At 36.5% G+C, this 20,944-nt stretch overlaps 1 protein-coding gene across 16 annotated transcripts in view; it reads right to left on the bottom strand.

Moving 5' to 3' along the window:
• The window catches only part of LOC138708889 (ensconsin-like), a 674,766-nt gene that overhangs the window by 267,337 nt on the left and 386,485 nt on the right, over window positions 1-20,944 (bottom strand). For 2 of the 16 annotated variants that reach the window (XM_069839180.1, XM_069839175.1), the window contains exon 1: window positions 19,322-19,475. The exons of 13 other annotated variants lie outside the window; for them this stretch is intronic. In XM_069839180.1, coding sequence (XP_069695281.1) covers window positions 19,322-19,376 — 55 coding nt within the window. In that variant the 5' untranslated portion in view covers window positions 19,377-19,475. Of the gene's footprint in view, window positions 1-19,321; window positions 19,476-20,944 lie in introns of those variants that run through there. One more of the 16 variants, XM_069839182.1, reaches the window with a different exon arrangement.

Below are 20,944 nucleotides of genomic sequence, written 5' to 3' on the forward strand. Positions count from 1 at the left end.
AGCGTCGTAAAATAACCTACTAAAAATCATGAACCAAGTTTTACAGTATGTACCGTGCCGTACTCGCTTTAATTTATAATGCACATATGCATGCAGTGAGTCAGCATTTTATTCTTTCCGATACAGACTCCAAAAAAAATGATAGATTGAAAATTAGACACCTTAAAATTGAGTACTGAAGTGAAGTATTATAAATAATGAAGAAAATCAGTCTCAGATTCAATGCGACAAGTCCCTTGGGAATAATTTGAGATCTACATAGCTTATATAAATCTCTAGATCTGTGTCAATCAAAAAAGATTCGTTTTATATTGTTACAGCAGGAGCGCTTGGATCATGTACCACATAAAACCGATAGCAGTGAAGGAAATAAAATGACAAAATAAAATGAATTTAACACGCCACTTGGGAAGGATATTTAGAAATCTATCAATAGCTAATGAGGTGTCAATAATATGACGTCTGGCTGTTCCAACAGATAAACAATGAAATAAGTACATTTACTTGTACCATTCTTCCAGCAAGAACAAAGATTAAAATATGTCTTCCAAATGCAAGAGCAAATCACTATAATATAGCGGTCATCATACAGTAACAGTGCGACATACAATAAAAATACTGAAACCTTCGTGTTAAAATTCCAGGTGCACAAAAATATTACAATGTAGTTTTCTACGTTATGCACTCAGCCAGTGAAAGTTTTTATAAACCATGAGATAACCGAGGTCGTCCCCAGCAACTAAAACAATTGCCATGCACGATATAGTTGGATTAGTGCAAGGGTGGGAACTCGTATTGTAAACAGAGCAGTCAGAATGAGTATCTATGGGCAACAGCAACTGTAGTGGGAGAAGGTAAGCTCTCTAAGAGAGGCTATTTCCCGTCCTTGGATTAGTGTTATAAAATTCGTCTAGAAAAGAACACCGATAAAACAAAAACACAGGAGTAAACTTGGTTTGTTCGCACGTCCATTACAAATGTATGTTTAAATGTTGCCATTGCAACGAAATATGCAAATGGGCTGCATTTATTACTAAAAAATTAAGATTACTTTCTTATGAAGTATAGGGGAGAATCAGGTAGTATCGGACAGCGAGTTTCTTTAATCTATCACACGATGATAGTACCTAATTGACATGGTTACGTTTATGTGATATCGCACAGAGAAACGTAACCGTGTCATTCAGGTACTACCATATGGTGGTAGATGAAAGAAACGCACTGTCCGATATTACCCGATGTCCGATACTACCCAACTCTCCCCTAATATTTATTTTTAAGAAATATTCACATTATAAAGTTATTAGCGGTCTTACTAATAAAAACTCTATATACAGACGTTTAACTGTCTTATACTTATACAATGAGTAGCTCGTTTATAAGTCGTGTGTAAATTCGTTACTAATAATCACTACATACGTCGTGTATAACAGTATGACTGTTACACAGCTACGTCATAGCTTCGTCATTACTTCGTTACGAAAGGTAATAGAATATCTGAGGTTCTCTATTGCATCCGTCAGAGCGCTCTAGTGTGGCATGTTAAATATCGATAGTACAACTGGCTCTAATCGATTACCACACTACATTTTGGTCAAAGAGTACAAGCTACAGCAATATTACTCTAATAATTCTATGATCTTTGGTTTGTTCTTCTGTGGTTACAAGGTAACCATCATCATAAAATGACAGTCGATACGAACAGCTGTTAGAGGGGCGGCCATTTTTTCCCTATATACAACGCTTAAGCAAGGGGTTTCGTGTATATAACTACTGCAAAGCAATTCCCATTGTATAGTTACAGCTTGTTTATACGTCCGTAGCTTATTCACGGTTTATTAGTAACGTTTTCTGTCTCAACTCTGCATAAGTCTCGTATAAAAACTATACACGGTTTATTAGTAAGACTGTAGCAATATTCCATACTTACTTTTCACACAGTATGATCAGTAGATTATAAAAGATAATGCAAAACTGGCGTAAGTAAAACCTGTTAAATCAATTATCCGTGCATTACTAATTACAAATTAACATTGTTCTTAACATCCTTTAGCACGACGTATATTAACGATGTAATATTCTCAATATCGGGTTGTTATCAGGCTTTAGCATTAAATCTGGCGCTTTCGGGTTTAAACTCAGGGAATAACAATGGATACTTATGGATCATAAAGTTAACAAGGCTTTTTCAAAAAGAGAAATGAAGACCGGGATCCCATATTGTGGCTTCACAACGTATGAAATAACTCAGTTCTCCAGCAAGAAAGCGTCAGGAAAAATTTCCTGGTCCATATCAGAAATACATCTCCGCTAGACATCAGCCTCACTTAACATTCTTTTATCTTAGGCGCCCTCATCCAAGAACTGGAATTCTTCATACAGTCCAGGAAGGTCTGACATGATTAACTTTGAAGATGTTAACAAGCAAATTATGAACCTGTTCTTTGCAATTTTTTCTGTCTGCAAGTAACCTTCTTTCTTAACAACATGCAAGATCCTATCTGCTTCCATTCTGTAAATGTGATTATTCCATTCTATTTCGTTTCATAACTTTAATAACAGTATGTGCTTGCTAGGATACAAAATAGTCACATATACGAACGCAATAAAGTGTAATCATGTGAAATCGCTTTATATCGCACCCCTAGAATAGACCCTAATAACGTCGTAACCGACAAAAATTGAATTTTGAGTTACAGGCAATTTTGTAATCTTTATGTAATCCTCTATCAAACAGTAGAACTGTCGTATAGGTCTCGCAAGCACGGAATACCGACGGAAGGAATGCGAATCAAACAATGCGATAAGGAAGAGCGGACGACAGGAAAGGTTACCAGATAATTTGAATGATATTCAAGAGTAGGGGAGACTGTTGTACCTTTAGCATAGTGTACCTTTGAACATTTTTTCTTTTTTAATTTTTGCTGCTACCTAGAGGACTCAAAATGAAGTAGATTGTAGGGAAAGCCACTAAGTAGCTCTGGTCGTAGTTTCAGTTTGATTTATTGCAAAGTGTGAGTTCCGTGGACAAAAGAAGTTTTTTTAGTACCAAAAGTAAACATTTCGTTCATTGATGCATGTTTTCTAACAAAAAACCAGATTGCATTTGTTAATATCTTTCAAGTACGGTGTGTTCCCTATCATCTGGTGAGTAACAACATATTTTAATTTCCATGATTTATTTGACTCTCTAGTTTTCGGAGCCATATTTGTTTAAACGTGCACCCTCTTGTACCTTTGAACACAAAACATCTTGTACCATGGAACATGTTCCAAATTACACGATACTATCGGTTTTTGTTTTTGTTTTATTTTAAGGTCATGTCACGAAGTAAGTCTGGAATTAAAGAGATCCCCAATTGATTCGGAAGCCTTGAAGAAAGCTGTTGAACCAGTTATTGCTTCTCCAGGAAATAAAATCTCAATCAGAGAAGCCTGCTCTGGTTTATGATTGAAAATACATTTTAAATATGATTGACAGTTTTTACAGCTATATTCCCACCTATATTCCATGTGTTCCAACTTACAAGAGGGTATGTTCCAAGGTACATGATCCTGTTGTACCTTTTAACACATTACATATCTCTTCATTTTATTTTTTCCATCCTTAATAGATCTGTAAAGCAGGAAAATACATACAGGAAGTTGTAAAGGAATCTTCAATAATTATTTCAAGCATTTTTTCATTTAAAAAATTTCATTTTCCTAAATTAAAAAAAAATAAAACGTGAAAAGTGTTTAAAGGTACAACAGTCTCCCCTACAGTCGGAAGAGAAATGACATCGATAGAATCAGTCTTGCGTTGTAATTACGACTTTAGTTTGTTCCATTGCACGTGAATGCGTGTCTTGTATCGCACGACATTATTATTTCATTCGTAAACATATGTTGCGCGTTTAATTAGCTTCGAATTTTTCTCTTGCTACGTTCTTTATTTCCACAGCGATGTCCTCATTTCTTCATCTTCTTGGAAGAGACAGTACTTCCATCGGCTCGCGCCTCTCCCCCCTCGGCGTGCCTACATACACAAGTCAAAACAGACAGCAACGCCACCATTGGTTTTCGGTAATCGTTTTTTGCGCGAGCTATACCTCTACGTTCAAGAGTAAAGTCTGCAGAGCTCTTACTAATACTTGGTAATCCTAAGTTTTCATACGACTTTGAAATGTTTATCTTGCATTTACTCAAAATTAATTTTGTTAATTATGACAGCATTATTTTAAGGGTGTGTTATGCATTAAACACTAATGTATTACATAAATAATTTATTATGTAGACTTAGAACTACGTATGCTAATATTAAAGAGTATATTAGTAAAATTTCTGTTAAGTTCATTTTGTGTGTTGGTATCGCACAGGACTGTTTATCTTGTTATATTGTTTTATCACAATCTACCGTAGCTATATGCAGTTGCTAGGTTATAAATTGTCAACTGTATCACTGATAAAAGGTAATAGAAGGTAAGATAATTTTTTATGATCGTGATTTCTATAGAAACAGAAAAAAAAAAACATGATTACAGCTTATAACTTAACATGTACAATTCTGCACTATACCACAGTCTACTATACAGGTTGTTTCAAAAATACGGGGCATAATTTCAGGTATGTATTTCCCACATGTAGGCAATCAAAATAGTTCATTACAACATGTGTCCGGAAATGCTTCGTTTCCGAGTTATGGCCTTCACAACATTGAAATTCACCGGAACGTTTTTCTTTCCGCAGGTCGTTGCCGTCAAAGGAGACATTAAGAGGGCACTCTGACAGTTCATTCCGAGGCGAAGGTTACATTCAGTGTTGTGTAGGCGTTAGACTGTGCGACATGTATTCAAATCAAGAGCTGGCAGAGATACACTTCATGTACATACGGTAAGGCGGACGGCAATGCTGCGCTGGCTCGTCGTTTGTACCAGGAGAGGTACCCACAGCGACAATGTCCAGATCGGAAGACATTTGTACGTCTCCATTACCGTCTGTGCGAGTATGGAAAATTTAACTCTCCTGGTTTGGGAAGGGGACTACCAAGATCTAGAACTCCAGAAGTACAGGAGGAGATTCTGGAGGTTGTGAACATGACTCCTTCTATCAGCACACGAAGGGTAGCGTTGCAAGTCAATGTTCCTCATACGACTGTCTGGAGACTGTTGAAAGAGTATCAATTGTATCCTTATCATATCTGAGGACATACGCAATACTCCTGGAGTTTGGGATCGTGTTCGCAGGTCAATGAGACATCGATGTGAGGTCTGTATTCAAGCAGGAAGTGGACATTTTGAACATCTTCTGTAATGACAACGACCTGCGGAAAGAAAAACCTTCCGGTGAATTTCAATGTTGTGAAGGCCATAACTCGGAAATGAAGCATTTCCGGACACATGTTGTAATGAACTATTTTGATTGCCTACATGTGGGAAATACATACCTGAAATTATGCCCCGTATTTTTAAAACACCCTGTATACAGTCACGAAGCTTGAGTTTTGAGGGTGCTAGAAACAATAGACTGTGACGGTACTATTTTGCATTGCCTGTAATGAGGCGATATTAGCGATCCTAGTGGTGAGCAACTACCTAATGTTTGCATATTTACCACGTATTGAGCTTCGCGACTGTATATACTAGACTGTGAGTATACTAAGCAATAAAACAAAACAGCAACGTACATATTCCCGTAGCAACACGCAAAATATTAAATTATTTAAGAAACAAATTAACCTATTATATTTTGCAATGAAAAATATGATTTTAAAATTTATATTTGCAATATCAAAAATACGACCATGTAAAGAGTCATATACGTTACAGAACTGTTAAGGTCTTATAAGAGAGCATCGGAAACAACAGAAAGAACTCAACTGCGTCACGTTTCTTCTCAATTTTCCTCGATTCTGTTAAATGACGACAACCAATCTCATAACGTAATACATGTACATTAATCACTAATGAGCTACATACTCCACTTAAGCCGAGTAATATGCAGCTGATAGCATATAAATTGGTACCAAACTAAAACAAACATAGTGAAATCGCTGTTATGTTAATATTCAATTAATTATTATTAGACCCCGGATGTTTGGCAAAATGCCTTTTTTTACTAGGTGGAAGTAAATCATTATTTGCATAGGTATAAATGTGATTTGGAGTAAATCAAAGTGATAGGGCCACTATTTTGCCTTTTAAGGTGTTTCTTGTCATTTTAAATCAATATTTGCTTATTTGCAATTTTTAATTAATTGTAATGTGTAAAATTTAAATATTTGAAACAATGACTAACTTTACTAAAAACAGTAAATAAAAGTAATTCATTTCGGTGCTTAATCTGCTAATAATCGTGCTTTAATACTGTTGGTGTAATATGAATAATGATCGACAATCCAGTTACAAATATAATATTGTCATGTCTTCACGATACCAACAATCAGCTTTATAATTTTAAATATTAAGCTCGTCCACATAGAAGTTGTCACGTAGCATTTCCAGTCGTTTGCTTTCATATTTTCAAATCTTACTGTTATAATTTTGTGCTACACGTGTTTATGATTGTAGCAGGAAGAAATTTGAGTGAGGAACAGTCAGTTATTGTCGGGTGACAGAAGGTATAAGATCGGTTAGCTAGAATGCCTAAATTCAGTAAACCATTGCAAAGTAAACTTCTTGCTTACGTTAGTGAATTTGGTGCCCATGTGTTTTCAACCGATGGAACAGTTTTGTTATGTAAGGTTTGTGAAATGACAGTTAATCACGAAAAAAAAAGTATTTTATAAGTCAACATGTGTCACCTACGAAGTAAATATGGGAGTTACGTTGATATAATTCAAATTTATTGCTTAAATATATTATGCCTCTTGAAAATTTATAATGCCTTTTTCAAATATTATTGTGCCTTTTTTACGTTTTATTGCCTTTTTTACCTATTTTAACTTTTATAAATGCCTAAACATCCGGGCCTAAATTTTTATAATTAGTGCATAGTTTTTATTTATAGTATCTACCATGGATATGCAGTATGTAGTAATTATTAATACAATCAACGAGTTTTTACTTTAACAGTTAAACGAACGCGTCCAGGTTCAATCCTAATCGGGAGAAGTTACCTGGTTGAGATTTTTCCTGGAGTTTTCTCTCAACCCATTAAGAGCAAATGCTGGGTAACTTTCGGCGCTGGACCCTGGACTCATTTCACCGGCATTATCACTTTCATCTCACTCAGACGCTAGGTGACCACAGGAGTTGATAAAGTGTCGTAAAATAACCAATTAAAAACATAAAACAGCAATTTACTGGAAACTGGCAGTAACTACCTTTTCCTAAACGTTTTTCCTTACATACAAACAAATTATAACTATAAATATAATGGCAGAGATAGAAGTTTCTAAAGAAGTTCACGTCAACGTGTATCGAGGCACAAGAGTCCATTTTGAGTTTCTTCTTTTTTAAAGGTAAACATAATGTTCTAAATCAACTAGTGAGTTATCTAAGGTCAATGAAATTTGTAATAGCGAGACGGTGTTTACTGAGAAGAGACCGAAGATGCACCATGTAAACACATTACACTTTTCTCACAGATAGGGAAAGCCTCGGAAAAACTCAACGAGGTAATCAGTCCAAGCGGGTATCGAACCCACGCCAGAGCGCAGTTCCGGATCGGTGACAAACGCGTCTATCGCCCGAGCTACTCCGGTGGCCTAGCATACGCTATGTGGAACACAAGGACAACTGTTGCATGAATTTGGAACGTTAAGTTAACTGAACTTTCTTTAATTATTTTTGGATCCTGAGTGCATTCCTGAAGTGGATCCCTCAAGTTTGACACCCTTTCTACTTAACTACATAGAGCCACAAGAAAAAGAAAGAACAAGACTGTCAAAAATAGAAATGAATTATACTCCTGAAGTAGCCCTACAAAGAACTGAAGGTTTTTTAAAAAAAGAACCATAGTCCAAACATTGCAAATTTGGGATATTAAGCACATGGTGATTGTATTGTAGCTGCCATCTACTGAATTAGTTGATGGGGGGGGGGGGACACCATATCGATGGCCCAGAACCAGACTGTTCCGAGTCCATTTCACTATTTTTTTTCCAGGAGAGCTATTTTAAGCTCGTGACATTCAAAGCTTCATGAAACAATTTGGAATAGCTTCATAGCAACCTTATGCATAGTAATATTTACAATTCTGTTCGATTTATATATCCAGACAAGAACTGGAACACAATGAAACACACATTTATTTCTTATAAAAAGTTGGACTTAGAACAGTCTGGTTCTCAGCCATCGATATACCGGTACCTATGTTTTTTTCTACGTAGGTTATTTTACGACACTTTATCAACATCTTAGATTATTTAGCGTCTGAATGAGGTGAAGGTGATAATGCCGATGAAATGAGTCCGAGGTCGAGCACCGAAAGTTACCCAGCATTTGCTCATATTGGTTGAGGGAAAACCCCGGAAAAAACCTCAACCAGGTAACTTGCCCCGACCGGGAATCGAACCTGGGCCACCTGCTTTTGCGGCCAGACGTGCTAACCGTTACTCCACAGGTGTGGACGGTACCTTGTTATAGGAGTGGAAATTTTCAATGGTTTTTATGAAACCACCATAGTCCAAAGATTTTTTTTTTTTTTTTTTTGTAAAAACAGTCATTTTCCAGCCAAGACGATGGTAGGATTTACAAATATCCCATTCATATCATCTTGAATATTTATCCATACAATTTTAAACTGTAGTAGATTGGCACCACTGTTTCTTATGTACGCGGCAAAAGCCACATCAAAGAAAAATACTTTAGCTTGTGAACTGTTGTATTAGTTATAAGTCATCTTCAGGTGCAGAAGTAACCCCATGGAAGACGCGTAAACAACGAAAGGAAAATAAACAGGATATAATGAAAGAAAAAAGATTAAACGAGAGGCACACTTCAGATACAACAGTATTTTTTCTTAAAACAATCACTGTTCACAGTTACCTACTTTTACACATGTATTTCTGTGAAGCAATATAAGTTATAAATGTACTTCAGTTATCCCAAGTTTCTACAACACCTTAAGAAATGGCATGATACATTTTATACTTGAAATGTCAACAGCAACCATGCCAGATAGTTTTTTAAAAATCCCTTCAATCAATTTCACGCCTTACAAAAAAGACGACGATGAAAACTAAATACTAATTTATGTTTTTGAACTACTGTTGTTTTTTTTTTTCAAGTAACTCTTCAATCAATTTGATGCCTTACAAAAAGACGACGATGAAAACTAAATACTAATTTATGTTTTTGGGCTACTGCTGTTTTAAAAAAAAACCTTCAATCAATTTGACGCCTTACAAAAAGACGATGATGACACTAAATGCTAATTTATGTTTTTGGACTATTGCTGTTTAAAAAAAACTCTTCAATCAATTTGACACCTTACAAAAAGACGACGATGAACACTAAATACTAATTTATGTTTTTGGACTACTGTTGTTTTTTTTAAATACCCTTCAATGAATTTGACGCCTTACAAAAAGACGACGATGAACACTAAATATTAATTTATGTTTTTGTACTACTGTTTTTTTTTTTTTCAAAAAATCCTTCAATCTATTTGACACCTTACAAAAAGACTATGATGAACATTAAATACTAATTTATGTTTTTGGACTACTGTTGTTTTTTTAAAGCCAATCAATTTAACGCCTTACAAAACGACAACGATGAACACTAAATACTAATTTATGTTTTTGGACTACTGTTGTTTTTTTAAAAAACCCTTCAATCAATTTGATGCCTTACAAAAAGACGACGATGAACACTAAATACTAATTTATGTTTTTGTACTACTGTTTTTTTTTTTCAAAAAACCCTTCAATCAATTTGACACCTTACAAAAAGACGACGATGAACATTAAATACTAATTTATGTTTTTGGACTACTATTGTTTTTTTTAAAGCCAATCAATTTAACGCCTTACAAAATGACGATGAACACTAAATACTAATTTATGTTTTTGGACTACTGTTGTTCTAAAGCCAATCAATTTAACGCCTTACAAAATGACAACGATGAACACTAAATGCTAATTTATGTTTTAGGACTACTGTTTTTTTTTCAAAAAACCCTTCAATCTATTTGACACCTTACAAAAAGACGACGATGAACATTAAATACTAATTTATGTTTTTGGACTACTGTTGTTTTTTTAAAGCCAATCAATTTAATGCCTTACAAAATGACAACGATGAACACTAAATACTAATTTATGTTTTTGGACTACTGTCGTTTTTTAAAAAAACCCTTCAATCAATTTTTTATTTTTTTTATTTTATTGGGTTATTTTACGACGCTGTATCAACATCTAGGCTATTTAGCGTCTGTATGATATGAAGGTGATAATGCCGGTGAAATGAGTCCGGGGTCCAGCACCGAAAGTTACCCAGCATTTGCTCCTATCGGGTTAAGGGAAAACCCCGGAAAAAACCTCAACCAGGTAACTTGCCCCGACCGGGATTCGAACCCGGGCCGCCTGGTTTCGCAGCCAGACGCGCTGACCGTTACTCCACAGGTGTGGACCCTTCAATCAATTTGATGCCTTACAAAAAGACGACGATGAACATTAAATATTAATTTATGTTTTTGGACTACTGTTGTTTTTTTTAAAGCCAATCAATTTAACGCCTTACAAAATGACAACGATGAACACTAAATACTAATTTATGTTTTTGGACTACTGTTGTTTTTTTTCAAAAACCCTTCCATCAATTTGACGCCTTACAAAAAGACGACGGTGAACACTAAATACTAATTTATGTTTTTGGACTACTGTTGTTTTTTCAAAACACCCTTCAATCAATTTGACACCTTACAAAAAGACGACGATGAACACTAAATACTAATTTGTTTTTGGACTAGTGTTGTTTTTTTAAAACCCTTTAATCAATTTGACACCTTACAAAAAAGATGACGATGAACAACAGTATATCATAAGGTAGATCAAACACGAAAAAACAAACGTTCCTTGACGCAGTTTCACTCAAACTTTATGGGAATTTTTACAGACACACACAAAATATAGCTTGCAAACTGCAGTACTACTTGTATACACATAAATTGCATTTCTGCTTGACTTCACCAACATTTGTACAGCGTGCTCCATCTAGTTCAAGTAACGAACACTGTGTTCTGCACGTAATTACCAGATCCCAGCGAAAGAGAACACTGTGTGATTCTTTAAGCGAGTAACAGACTGGCATATATTCAATGGTGGATATGAAGTAGGCCTACTTGAGGGAATAAGAAGTTGTTGAATAGCTTTTCAGGGAGCCACAGTGGAAAATGTCAGCAGACATTGACAATATATGTCATAAACAAAAATGAATAGGAAATATATGGCTGCACGATTTTACCTCTTGCGCAACGACACATTCATATAAATTCTTCCGTCTGGAAACTCCCATGTAAACCACGCGCTGAATATGTACTTCTAACCAAAAAAAATTACGCCATTTTCAAGTTCTAACCAACAAAGAATGTTAAATTACAAAAAAACTTATGCAAACACAACACAGAAATAAACTGCAACCGGGGTTTAAATAAATAAATAGTACCCAGAATATAAATAAAATTATGAAGTCCTTATGGATGGATGGATGGATCAAAGAATGAACTCAATTACCTTCAAAGATTGGACCGTTTGTTCCATAAATCCTTACTCTTGTGAAGTCTATCGTGTCAGACAACAAGAAATGAACACAAAACAATGAACATACACACTTCCTGTGGGAGGGAGATAAATCTTCATTTCCATGCAAAGAATCGAACCCTGGTCCGCTGTTTTCATTGCCAGAAAAGATACTATACGAGACTAAATAAATAAATAGTACCTCGAATGAAAATAACGTTATAATCAAAAACATATTGCAACTGAAGTTGTAATGGATCGATGGATGAATGGTTAAATGAATGAATGAATGAATGAATGAATGGATGAATAGGTGGACAAAGAAGGTGATGCGACAAGTTTTCATAGGAGCTTCATATCTGACCAGTCACATTTGCTAGATTTTTTAACTATTAAATACAGCATATTTCTTATAATAAAAATATACAGCAAAAGGAGTTCAGAAATACTGTATATAATTAAGAAAAAGTTAATTCCATTGTGATTGGCTTAACAGTGGAGATTCAAGGTAATTCGACTTGGAGACTGAGCTGTAAGACAGCCCACGAAACACTTTATGTCTTTATGACACTAACGCTTTTGAAATGGGTAACGTGAATTGTACAAAATTTACATGCGCATCACAACTCCATAAACAGCGGATGTGACGAAACACACAGGTCACTGACATACATCCTAGAGAACCAGTAGGAAATACTTCTGCAGAGGACTTGCGTTATTTTTCTAGTTAGATAAGACCCATCTTCACAAGATAAAACTCAGTCATATACGGTAAGTAGGTTGGAAGTGAGAATATTCAGTCAGTCAGTCACTCAGAATTACCTAGCCAGTCGTTCACAGTCTTTCAGTCACTCAGAATTACCTAGCCAGTCATTCACAGTAAGGCAGTCAATCACTCAGAATTACTAGCCAGTCATTCACAGTGAGTCAGTCAATCACTCAGAATTACTAGCCAGTCAATCACTCAGAATTACTAGTCAGTCAATCACTCAGAATTACTAGCCAGTCGTTCACAGTGAGTCAGTCAATCACTCAGAATTACTAGCCAGTCGTTCACAGTGAGTCAGTAAATCACTCAGAATTACTAGCCAGTCGTTCACAGTGAGTCAGTCAATCACTGAGAATTACTAGCCTGTCAATCACTGAGAATTACTAGCCAGTCGTTCACAGTGAGTCAGTCAATCACTCAGAATTACTAGCCAGTCGTTCACAGTGAGTCAGTCAATCACTCAGAATTACTAGTCAGTCATTCACAGTAAGTCAGTCAATCACTCAGAATTACTAGCCAGTTGTTCAATCACTTAGAATTACTAGCCAGTCGTTCACAGTGAGTCAGTAAGTCACTCAGAATTACTAGCCAGTTATTCACGGTGAGTCAGTAAATCACTCAGAATTACTAGCCAGTCATTCATAGTGAGTTAGTCAATCACTCAGAATTACTAGCCAGTCATTCACAGTGAGTCAGTCAATCACTCAGAATTACTAGCCAGTCATTCACAGTGAGTCAGTCAATCACTGAGAATTACTAGCCAGTCAATCACTGAGAATTACTAGCCAGTCGTTCACAGTGAGTCAGTCAATCACTCAGAATTACTAGCCAGTCATTCACAGTGAGTCAGTCAATCACTCAGAATTACTAGCCAGTCATTCACAGTGAGTCAGTCAATCGCTGAGAATTACTAGCCAGTCAATCACTGAGAATTACTAGCCAGTCGTTCACAGTGAGTCAGTCAATCACTCAGAATTACTAGCCAGTCGTTCACAGTGAGTCAGTCAATCACTCAGAATTACTAGCCAGTCATTCACAGTAAGTCAGTCAATCACTCAGAATTACTAGCCAGTTGTTCAATCACTTAGAATTACTAGCCAGTCGTTCACAGTGAGTCAGTAAGTCACTCAGAATTACTAGCCAGTCATTCACGGTGAGTCAGTAAATCACTCAGAATTACTAGCCAGTCATTCACGGTGAGTCAGTAAATCATTCAGAATTACTAGCCAGTCATTCATGGTGAGTCAGTAAATCACTCAGAATTACTAGCCAGTCATTCACAGTGAGTCAGTCAATCACTCAGACTTACCTAGCCAGTCGTTCACAGTGAAGCAGCCACTCAGAATTATCTAGCAAGTCGTTCAAAGTGAGTCAGCCAACCAGCCACTTAATCAGCGAGTCAGCCAGCCAGCTAATCAGTCACACTCGGTCACAGCCGACCAATTAGTCATAGCTAGTCATTTAGTCAGGGTCAGCTGGTAGGTCAAATAGTTACCCAAACTATTTATCGAGGCCAGGGGTAATGTAAAACACAGAACGCATTCTGATGTTTAGAATTAAATTCCGAACAGGTGGGAGAAAAGCATTGCACTTCAATCTTGTGTTTTTCATAGCCTCACGATGCAGAATTCCAGCGTTCATTAACTGACAGGACCACATGTCATGTATTTTACGTACTTCATAGTTACATTTAGCCTGAAGTCTTGGGATTTGATTCCAGACATACTGTAGGTTAAAGTAATCTACATAGCTTCTGTTTATTTCCTTTGGAATGGGGTAAGTCATAAAATTTTCATGATCTTTACTGTCTGAGCGAAAGTGTTTTCTGTTGTTTTATTGTTGCTGAGAGACACAAGTCCTGGATTTGATTCCATATCCTGGCACCTGGTTCAATGTTAAGACGCTTTGGCTTGACAACACATATTTTGCACTCTACATCCCTATCCAGAATCAGATACGTCACCACAGAGTTCAGCTGATCGTGGAATCTGCAACGGTTAAAGCTATGACAGTGAATTCGAATCCCGCCTAAGGCATGAATGTTTAATTTTAATTTGCTATATACAGCTTTAGTGGTGTGCTTTATATTTTTTGGGTCGTACTGTGAAGATCCTGGACTTTATTTCAGAATGAGGTACAAGATAATTTAACTCATTCTTTTCTCCAAGGTCATTTGTTAGGAAATAAATCACCTAAATTTTCCCTCGGTAACTACAACTCTGCTAAGATACTAACAATTTTTAGACTTCATATTTGGATTTTATCCCAGATATTGGACCAAGATATTTATTCAATTTACTTCAACTCTACCCTCAACGTTTTTTAGACTTTCCGAAGTCCGGTATTAGAAGTCTTGATTTTGACATCAGCCAAAGGCATCACGATTTCACTTCAATTGTTTTATTGACCTTCGTTCGGCCATGTCTATTTACACATTTACTTCCATCAAGTTTTCTTACTGGTAATTAAAAGTTCATCAATTATTTTTGTAGATAATTAGAAGATTCTATAATTAGAGTCAGGGATTTGATACCAGTCACCGACATATTCACTTTTTATATTTTTTTCTAGTCTGATGTGAGTGTTGTTACTTTATGCTTTAATAACAGTAAATACACTCCGTAAAGTTATCAACAATATGCAATTTTTACGGATATTATACTGTACGACAATAACATTTTTACTTGATTGTGTTTGAATTTTTAACTGTCGTAAATTTTTTCTCTGGTAACTAATCCTGCAGATCATGGCAACTGTTAAGTCAGAATTTTAATTCTCCAGCCCATTCTGCAGATCCTGACTTCAATACTAGACATTTACAAGCGTCTCAACTTCGATGATCTATTTTCTTGAAAATATCTACTTTATAAAATGTTAGGGCCTACTGTCCTTAAGTTTTCGTGTTGACTACAACTCCTACTTGCACATCAACGATTGTTAGACTTTCTAACCTTCACTTCGACTTCGAAACCAGAGAGAAGCACGAAATTTTTACTTCAATTCTATAGTTCTTCCCCTTCTTCGTGACGATATTACGAAATATTTACCTGCCAAATGCTAATAGGTTCGCTGGTAATTACAACAATTCTGTTAATATGCCGCCAATTTCTTGATGAAGACAAAGGTATGATATCTTAAAATTGCTTACTAATAAATTAAATGGTGTTACGGCACCGCCAAAATCCAGATATCCTGGCTTTGATATCAGAAAGAGGAACAATATTTTCACTTCAATTCCATGTCCCTTTCCCGGAGATGTATGTATGACATTCTAGCTTCCTTGAAGCGGCGTACTGGAAAACAAAATATGCTAAGAAGGCAACTACCTTACTTCAAGAATTTTTCGTCAGCATCATATTATCCCATCCTACATTATGAGGTCGTATTTTCTTTGAATTTGCTCACTGACAACAACACCACTAAGAGTGAAAAATTTATGGAAATCCCATGCATGACATAATGGAGTTCTAATATTTGATGCTACATACAGGTACGAAGTTTTCTATTAAACATTATATTCTTCTTTCAGTACTTTATAAAATATTCTATTTATAACGGCAACAACTCTTACTAGAGTTCAATGACTGGTAGAGACAACAAGCTCCATACAAGAGACCCTGGTTTTGATACTAGGATCAGAGAGAAGGTGCTTTCTCCAATGTTGTATCCTTTTCTCGATGTGTTATGATTTATTTATTCCTCCTGTGTTTGCGTTCTGGTAAACTCTGCTACAACGGCAATGATCTATAGAGACCCCCACTATGCCCATACTGGAGGTCCTTATTTTGACACTAGCAACTGTCTCGATTATATATAATTCCCTCGATCTGTTATGGAATATTTCCCTTGAATTTTTCCACTGGTAACTCTGTAAAATTGCAACAATTTCTAGAGATCCCAACTCTACAACTAAGGTCCTGGTTTTTGACACTACACGTACCCTCTTCAATTTTGTATCCTTTCAATATCTTCTAAAATAATTATTCTTCGTAAATTTTCTCACCGATGACAATAACTCTGTAAGATTGCAAATATTTATAGAGCTCCCAACCTTATAGTTAAGGTCCTGGTTTTTCACACTACACACAGACACAAGATTCTATATTCAATTTTGTATCCTTCTTTCAGTATATTTTAAAATAATTATTATTAACACATTTTCCCATTGATGGCAACTCTGTAAGATTGCAACAATTTCTAGAGATCCAACCGTCCAGGGTTTTGACACTATACGTAGGCAAGAGATTCCCCTCTTCAATTTTGTATCCTCGCTTCTGTATGTTTAAAAATATTTATTCTTCGTAAATTTACCCACTGATGACAACAATTCGGTAAGATTGCAACAATTTCTAAGAAACTCCAATCCTATACTTAAGGTCCTGGTTTTTGACACTGCACGTAAATTGTCTCTTCAATTTTGTATCCTACCTTCAGTATGTTTTAAAATATTTATTATTTATAAATTTTATCACTGATGACAACAACTCTGTAAGATTGCAACAATTTTTAGAGATCCCAACCCTATAGTTTTGATGTTCTGGTTTTTGACACTACACGTAGACAAGGAATTCTCTTTTCAATTTTGTGGCCTCCCTTCTGTTTATTTTTAGATATTTATTCTTTATAAATTTTCCCACTGATAACAACTCTGTAAGATTGCAATAATTTCTAGAGATTCCAACCCTATAGTTGATGTCCTGATTTTTGACACTATACGTAGACAAGAGATTTTCTTTTCAATTTTGTAGCCTCCCTTTAGTAGATTTTAAAATATTTATCCTTCGTAAATTTTCCCACTGATGACAATAATTCTGTAAGATTGCAAAAATTTCTAGAGATCCCAACCCTATAGTTGATGTCCTGATTTTTGACACTACATGTTGACAAGGGATTCTCGTTTCAATTTTGCAGCCTCCCTTCTGTTTATTTTAAGATATTTATTCTTTATAAATTTGTCTACTGATAACAACTCTGCAAGATTGCCACAATTTCTAGAGATCCCAATCCTATAGTTGATGTCCTGATTTTTGACACTATACGTAGACAAGAGATTTTCTTTTCAATTTTGTAGCCTCCCTTTAGTAGATTTTAAAATATTTATTCTTCGTAAATTTTCCCACTGATGACAATAATTCTGTAAGATTGCAAAAATTTCTAGAGATCCCAACCCTATAGTTGATGTCCTGATTTTTGACACTACACGTTGACAAGGGATTCTCTTTTCAATTTTGCAGCCTCCCTTCTGTTTATTTTTAGATATTTATTCTTTATAAATTTGTCTACTGATAACAACTCTGTCAGATTGCAACAATTTCTAGAGATCCCAACCCTATAGTTGGTGTCCTGATTTTTGACACTACACGTTGACAAGGGATTCTCTTTTCAATTTTGCAGCCTCCCTTCTGTTTACTTTAAGATATTTATTCTTTATAAATTTGTCTACTGATAACAACTCTGCAAGATTGCAACAATTTCTAGAGATCCCAATCCTATAGTTGATGTCATGATTTTTGACACTACACGTAGAAAAAGATTCTCTCTGTACCGTCCCTTCTGTATGTTTTAAGATAATCTTGATCAATTTTCCCACTGTTGACAACAACTCTGCTATGAAAGCAACAATTTCTAAGACCCCAACCCTATATGTAAGGTTCAGGTTTTTGACACTACAAAAGCACGAGATTGTCTTGTCAATTTTGTATCCTCCCTTCAGTAGGTTTCAAAATATTTATTCTCCGTAAATTTTCCCCGCAAATGGCTACAACCCCGTAAGATTACAACAATTTCTGGAGACCCCAACCCTATATATAAGGTTCTGGTTTTTGACATTACAAATGCACGAGATTGTTTAGCCAATTTTGTATCCTCCCTTCAGTAGGTTTCAAAATATTTATTCTCCATAAATTTTCCCCACAAATGGCTACAACCCCGTAAGACTGCAATAATTTATATAGACCCCAAGCCTATATGTAAGGTTCTGGTTTTTGACACTACAAATGCACGAGATTGTCTAGTCAATTTTGTATCCTCCCTTCAGTAGGTTTTAAAATATCTATTCCTCGTAAATTTTCCCCACAAATGGCTGCAACCCCGTAAGATTACAACAACTTCTAGAAACCCCAACCCTATATGTAAGGTTCAGGTTTTTGACACTACAAATGCACGAGATTGTCTAGTCAATTTTGAATCCTCCTTTCAGTAGGTTTTAAAATATCTATTCCTCGTAAATTTTCCCCCACAAATGGCTACAACCCCGTAAGATTACAACAATTTCTAGAGATCCCAATCCTATATGTAAGGTTCTGGTTTTTGACACTACAAATGCACGAGATTGTCTAGTCAATTTTGCATCCTCCCTTCAGTAGGTTTTAAATTATCTATTCCTCGTAAATTTTCCCCACAAATGGCTACAACCCCGTAAGATTGCAATAATTTATAGGGACCACGGCGCCCATAATGGAGGCGCTATTTTTCATACAAACACATACACGAGGCTCATCCTTCAACTTTGTATCTTTCCGTCCGTAGGTTATGAAATGTTTATCTCCCTAAATGTGTCCGCTGACAACTATGACTCTCGCTATGACGTTAACAATTTCTAAAAATTTCGTACCAGAAATCCTTGTTTTTATTTCAGACTGACGCACAGGGTTTTTCATATAAATTCTCTAATACATGTTTTATATTTCTTATTTTCCCTAATGACAATCTCAACACCTGCTAAAACAAGCCGATTTCTAAATATTTCGGCTCTGATAGCGGGGAGAGACACGAGGTCCGCACTTGGACCCTTATTGAAATTATCACACAACGCTGCACCTGGCGATCACACGAATCACTTAGAACAAAACACAAGCACTCTCCGCTGCGGTGCTGCTACGACGTACCTTCATTGTAGACGACGGCTCGGCGGAGAGTCTCGCGGCACAGCTCGGAAAACATGGCGGCCCCATGGCGGCCCGCTCCGGCCTCGACTGTGGAACTGTGCCGTGGGCAGACGGAGCGAGCCTAGAGTCCGTCCCCACCACCGAGCAGCTAGGCCTAGCGATCGATCAGCACCGCGCTCGCTATCTGCATCGGGCGCTCGCTACAACTCCTGCGTGCGACGACCGATCTCAACCAAACTTGGTGCACATGTTGGGTGCATTCGGTACCACATGGTGGTGTAGGTCTAGTCGCTGTTTATCAAAACTGTGACCGCGAGAAGCTCATGAGATTCGCTCTACATTTCACAGTCCGGGAACACAATTTCGTGAAATTTTGAACTGACGCTGTCGTCTACATTGTGACAGCGCGCAAAGAAAGTTCAAGAAACTTTGGTACATGTAATATACATCTACTACTAAATAACGGTCCCAAATCAGCAGTTCTTAGCAATGAGACAGCGAGAAGCTCATGAGATTCGCTCTAAATTTCACAGTTCGGGAACAGAATTTCGTGAAATTTTGAATTGACGCTGTCGTCTACATTGTGGCAGCGCGCAAAGAAAGTTCAAGAAACTTTGGTACATGTAATATACATCTACTACTAAATAACGGTCCCAAATCAGCAGTTCTTAGCAATGAGACAGCGAGAAGCTCATGAGATTCGCTCTAAATTTCACAGTTCGGGAACAGAATTTCGTGAAATTTTGAATTGACGCTGTCGTCTACATTGTGGCAGCGCGCAAAGAAAGTTCAAGAAACTTTGGTACATGTAATATACATCTACTACTAAATAACGGTCCCAAATCAACAGTTCTTAGCAATGAGACAGCGAGAAGCTTATGAGATTCGCTCTAAATTTCACAGTTCGGTATATAATTTCGTGATATTTTAAGAGATCATTTTTTTTAAAGTTCGCTATTTAATGACGCTGTATCAACTACAAGGTTTTTTAGCATCGATGAGATTGGTGATAGCGAGATGGTATTTGGCGAGATGAGGCCGAGGATTCGTCATAAATTAGGCAAGCGCCTTAACCGACTGAGCCACGCCGGTGGCCTCAAATTTTACTTCATGTAATATACATCTAATTCTAAATAAGGGTCCCAAATCAGCAGTTCTTAGAAATGAGACAGCGAGAAGCTCGTGAGATTCGCTCTAAATTTCACAGTCCGGTATATAATTTCGAAATACTTTTAATTGACGCTGTCGTCTACATTTTGAGAGTCAAGAAAGATCAACGAAATTTACTAGATACACGTTATGTACCGTACATCTACAACTAAATAAGGGTCCCAAATCAGCTGTTCTTAGAAATGAGACAGCGAGAAGCTCATGAGATTCGCTCTAAATTTCACAGTGTGGGAATAGAATTTCGTGAAATTTTGAACTGGCGCTGTCATCTATAGTGTGACAGCGCGCCAAGGAAGTTCAACCAACTTTATTACATGCAATATACATCTACTACTAAATAAGGGTCCGAAATCAGCTGTTCTTAGATATGAGACAGCGAGAAGCTCATGAGGTTATTTTACGACGCTGTATCGACATCTCAGGTTATTTAGCGTCTGAATGAAATAAAGGTGA

Source organism: Periplaneta americana, chromosome 11 (genome assembly GCF_040183065.1).
Source record: "Periplaneta americana isolate PAMFEO1 chromosome 11, P.americana_PAMFEO1_priV1, whole genome shotgun sequence".
Classification (NCBI taxonomy): domain Eukaryota; kingdom Metazoa; phylum Arthropoda; class Insecta; order Blattodea; family Blattidae; genus Periplaneta; species Periplaneta americana.